The 4,942-nt window shown below is 33.5% G+C and overlaps 1 protein-coding gene across 1 annotated transcript; it reads left to right on the forward strand.

Annotated features, from left to right (window-relative positions):
• The first annotated feature begins 3,729 nt into the window (after nt 1–3,729).
• Nucleotides 3,730–4,659, forward strand: LOC145575174 (E3 ubiquitin-protein ligase ATL31-like). The gene has a single exon (XM_081633077.1). The coding sequence runs from the start codon at nt 3,730–3,732 to the stop codon at nt 4,657–4,659; it is 930 nt and encodes a 309-aa protein (XP_081489203.1).
• The last annotated feature ends 283 nt before the right edge of the window (nt 4,660–4,942 follow it).

Below are 4,942 nucleotides of genomic sequence, written 5' to 3' on the forward strand. Positions count from 1 at the left end.
TTGGGGGAAAGTGTGAGAAATTTTTGTTTTGGTTAATTTTGGTAGGGATGTAAATTGTTCTATTATACACTCGATTTATGTAAGGATGATATATTGGGTGACATGTAAGATGATGGTGAAGTGCGTGAATGAAACATTTGCACGCCACACATTGTCTATACGTATGTATGTTTGGATGTATAATAAGGTAAAAAAATATGTTGGCTAAATTCCTATGAAAAGGATCAATATTGTACAAAGGCAATTAGGCAAAAGATTGGATGATTAGATTGACAAGTCAAAATTAGAAACAAGTTGGAAGCTTCTTCTTTAAGGGCCTGTATTGTGTTTGATTATTCTTTTTTATATGATGATTGCAACTTTAGTTGTTTGGTCTTTCTTTACTCATATAGTTAGTGATAAATTGGTCATTTGGTAATTGTAAGGATGGGTGCAATTGATATTTTAAATTCATACTACGTTTATCTTAGCTTTATCTGTTGTCAAAAAAAAAAAAAAAAAAAAAAAATCTTAGCTTTAACTATAAGTTACATCTACTAATTTATAATCGATATGTTTTTGCCTTTTATCTCGCTCCAAGGTCAAAGATTTGATACATGTTAAAAATGTTTATATATTTGAATGCATTGTAACAATAGATGTTTACTTGTATTTAAAATTCAATTTTGTCACTCGAATTGAATAGCATGGGGTTGTTATTATATTGTATCATTGTCAAAGTAGATCATTGCCTAGTTCACATTGACTATTCAAATAAACATGGCGGACAACATGATCGATTTGTTGATAAAATTCTTTGTTTACCTATAAAATTAATTGGTCAAATAATAGATGGCCTTAATTAATCGGACAGAAAGAGGAATATAGCCGGTCCAAATCAATCCATCTTTTTCACTTTTCAAATTCCTTTTTGATTCGTTGTTCATTTGTTCTATTGCTACGACCGTTAGCCAAGCATCATACTTTATTTTTGAGAATAATGAAATTTTAGGTGTATGTCACATGGACGGTCTAGAATGAGACATAATAATATGAAGATTATGAACAAATTAATTAGGAATTATTGGCAAATTGGAAAACTGTATTAATGATAAATAATTCTAAACATTTCTGCATATTGCACTACCCCTTTTTTTTCTCCTAGGAAAAAAAAAAAAACAACAACAAACCTATTAAGTGGCTCGCTCTCTCTCTTTAATCTTTCATTTTCTATGACAAAAGGTAAATTATTCTAACTCAAAAAGTAGCATGACTAAAGTTGATTATTGATGTTCATTATGATATCACTAAAATGGTATTTCTTGTAAAAAAAAAAAAAAAAAAAAAGTATTTGAATATAGATTCCAAGAACTAAGAACAAATTAAAAATCTCATAACTTGAATATTACCCATCACTTAAAGGACACAATAAATAACTAGTAGTAATTTATATGTCAATTGCATGTTGCAACCCTAATGCATACTATATAAAGTTCAAATATGCACCAATGAAGGCATGACTCAGTCTTGTCAAAAGAAGTTCTATTTTGGATTTATGGAGAATACTAAGAACCTGTTCACATTTAGTGAAATGAGCTAAATTGAACCGAACTGATTAGAGCCGAACTGAACTGATTGGAGCTGAACTGAACTGAATAGAGTTAAAATGAATATTTTATGAGAGAAGGAAATTAGGAGCTGAACTGAACGCGACTGAACTGAATTGAACTGATTGGAGCTGACTTGAATTGAACTGAAATTAAGCTGAAGTGAACAGGTCTTAAGTGAGGACTGAAGACATTTGTACAAGTATTATAAATAACAAGTTCGACTATCTACTCCCTTATTTGTAATTCGTAATGCTCTTGTAGGAAAAAAAAAAAAAAAAAGGGATCCCAAAGATGCATGAAAGAGAACAATCAAGGAAATAGAGATAATTTTGTTAAGGGTGATCTCCTCACACGAGTGTCTCGCAAGTTCCACAAATCTGACAAGTTTACTCCGCAAATAAGAAGCCCATCTCCGTAGTTGTAATTTGGATCAGGTCCAATCTCAAATGTGTAAAGCCATTTAGCTGGAATGGACTGGACACACATTTCCTATATAAGGCCTTTATTGTGGTCATGAAAATTGCTTATAGAGTAAGTTGAAATGTTATAACTGACCTAAAATTAAAATCAAGCCCAAATTTATGGGCCATTAAAATTCCACGACCTGAAACCTGAAATCAACCTAATTCGAAAAAAACCATATATTTGTGGGTCAATCCCATTAAAAGGGTAAAAAAAAATTGCATTTTAATACTAACTATAGATTAGGTGTACTCAACCTCACAAGTCATAGAGAATGAAGGATAGCTCAAGTGGTTAGAGCTCCCTCCTGATTTCGGTGATCCTGAGATCGATTCTCATCATCCGCCCTTGTAGCTCTCTAAACACACAAAAAAAAAAAAAAAAAAAAAAAAAAAAAAAAAAAACCTCACAAGTCACGACCTTAAAGTTGAGTAATTTACTTGCATTGGTGCAAATTTCTAGCATAATATGATAGCCGTGGTCATTTTACTAGATAAGAATTACAAAATCACAATTTTTTTAATCTTTTACCTTTATTTTATGAGTAATGAATAATGATCAATGTATCCCTTAGAATTACATTATAAAATCACATGTTGGACATTGGAATTATTGGTAATATTCACTTATGTTCATATTTACTAAACTGAGCTGAACTGAACTGATTGGAGCTGAACTGAACTGAACTGACTGATTGGAACTGAACTGAACTGAACTGAACTGAATTGAGCTGAAATGAATATTTTATGTGAGAGGGAAATTAAGAGCTGAACTGAACTGAACTGATTGGAACTGAACTGAACTGAACTGAACTGATTGGAGTTGAACTGAACTGAACTGAAATTAAGTAAATATGAACAGACCCTTAATTAATACCTCTACATTTGGCTCCTTGAATAAATCTTTAACAATTTTGACTAGAGGTACAAAAATTAAACAATGACGACTTTATAAGTCCAATGGAAATTTCGAATACTAGCTTTTATGCATGCATTGCTTCACTCAAAGGTTATAGTTGGTGTTGCTAATTAACGCACCCGGCCTATAGTTGGTGTTGTTCCAACAATACAACCAATTTTGCCCCCTCTTTGTTTTTTAGTGATCTGACCTTATGAGGTTGTGCTCTACTTTGACTTTGTATTATTGTATCTTTTGATTGTTGCATTGTGGCCTGTTGGTGGGCAGCCTGCTCTTTTCATTGTCCTCATCCTTATATTCTCTCTTTGTATACTTAATAAATATTACTAAGTATGTGTTTAATAATGGAGCCCCTCTCATTTTAGCCATGCATTATGCTAATGATATAATAATATTCATGCCAAAATATTTTTGCTATTTCTAAAACCAACTAGGATGTTGATTTTTGTATAAATTAAGTTAAATAAAGGACTTGGTGTATATATTTTGTAGGCAAAACCCTTCTAACTCAATCGTGTTGACTTATGCCACTCCTTCCTGGTGGCCTGGTGGGCCCTTCTCCTTATCTACAATTTTTTTCTGTACAATGGAGCTTTATTATCACCCAAACTTAAGTTCTAAAGTCAAGCTACAATAGTCATCTCTTATATCTAAATTTCCCACTTTATTCTCTTATCATAACTTAAATCCCTTCATTTTAATGTTTCCTTTCTCCTATTTATGCATCTCCCCTCAAATATAATGCCGTTGACTATCAATCATGAAAAAAACCTTCATCATTTTCTTCATACTCCTCCTAAGTCAACGTGTTCGAGCCCAGTCTAGTCCGCCTGAGCTCGAACCAGACTCACAATATCGCGAAGAATCTAGGCAACCCAAGGAGATAATCATCGTTGCTGTGGTATCAATCATCTTGTTTATAGCATTTTATTGCATCTATCTTTGTTGTTGCATAGATGACCATATAGTCAATATTGGCAATTGGAGTCGCTGGACACCTATAAATTTCGTAGGATCATTTAGGCATTCGGCTAAGGTCTCGTATGGACTCGATCCCACCGTAGTCAAGAGCTTCCCAACGTTCGAGTATGAGGCAGTAAAGTCGAAAATGATCGGAAAAAACACGCTAGAATGCGCAGTTTGCCTAATGGAATACAACGATATAGACGTGTTACGTTTGATACCTAAATGTGACCATGTTTTTCATGCCGAATGTGTTGATGATTGGCTAGTAAGTCACGCCACTTGCCCCATTTGCCGGTTCAACCTCACAAATGCCGACTTGTGGGAGTATGACATGTCACAAGACGACACGATTGTAGAAGTCGGAGATCGTGGCAACGACAATGACAACAACCAAGGGGTGGTCAAGGACATATCGTTATCGAGGTCGTTATCGACAGGACATATGGATAGGTTTACGTTACGGTTGCCTAGGGAGGTATGGAAGCAAATTATGATGAATGGTAATAAATTGGAAGGGAATAATAATTTGTGGGTTAAAATTGGAGAAAATAGCACAAAGGCTGGTTATAGAGAAGGGATTATTGTTGAAGGAAGTATTAGAAGTAAATCTGAGAGGTTTGTAAGAAATAATGCTAAGGTTTTTTCGTTTCGAAAACATTTTACGAGCAAAGAAAGTTGTTCTCTTAGTGTTGTTCCGATTGAAGCAAATCAATTGCCCGTTTGAGTCTTTGAGGTTGTGCATAACTTGTAAATACTCTTAACATTGACAAAGGAACTTTTTATTTTTATTTTTTTTATGATTTGGTCTAGTCAATATTCTTCTTCATCCTTTTATTTTTCTTTTCATTTTGATCTTGTTTGTTTTGTCAGTTTGAATGAAATTTAGTTTGTACAAACCATTGGCTGCTAGTACTTGTATATGAATTGTACGCGCATCATGGGATGATGTAACATTCGTGGTCTACAAATGTACTATGCTTTAATTTGATGCTCCTATGTCCTACTAA

This window comes from Chenopodium album, chromosome 13 (assembly GCF_948465745.1).
Source record: "Chenopodium album chromosome 13, dcCheAlbu1.1, whole genome shotgun sequence".
Taxonomy (NCBI): domain Eukaryota; kingdom Viridiplantae; phylum Streptophyta; class Magnoliopsida; order Caryophyllales; family Amaranthaceae; genus Chenopodium; species Chenopodium album.

What these genes read in the sequence shown, in the direction of transcription:
- LOC145575174 (XM_081633077.1), top strand. Translation starts at nt 3,730, where the DNA reads ATGAAAAAAACCTTCATCATTTTCTTCATACTCCTCCTAAGTCAACGT.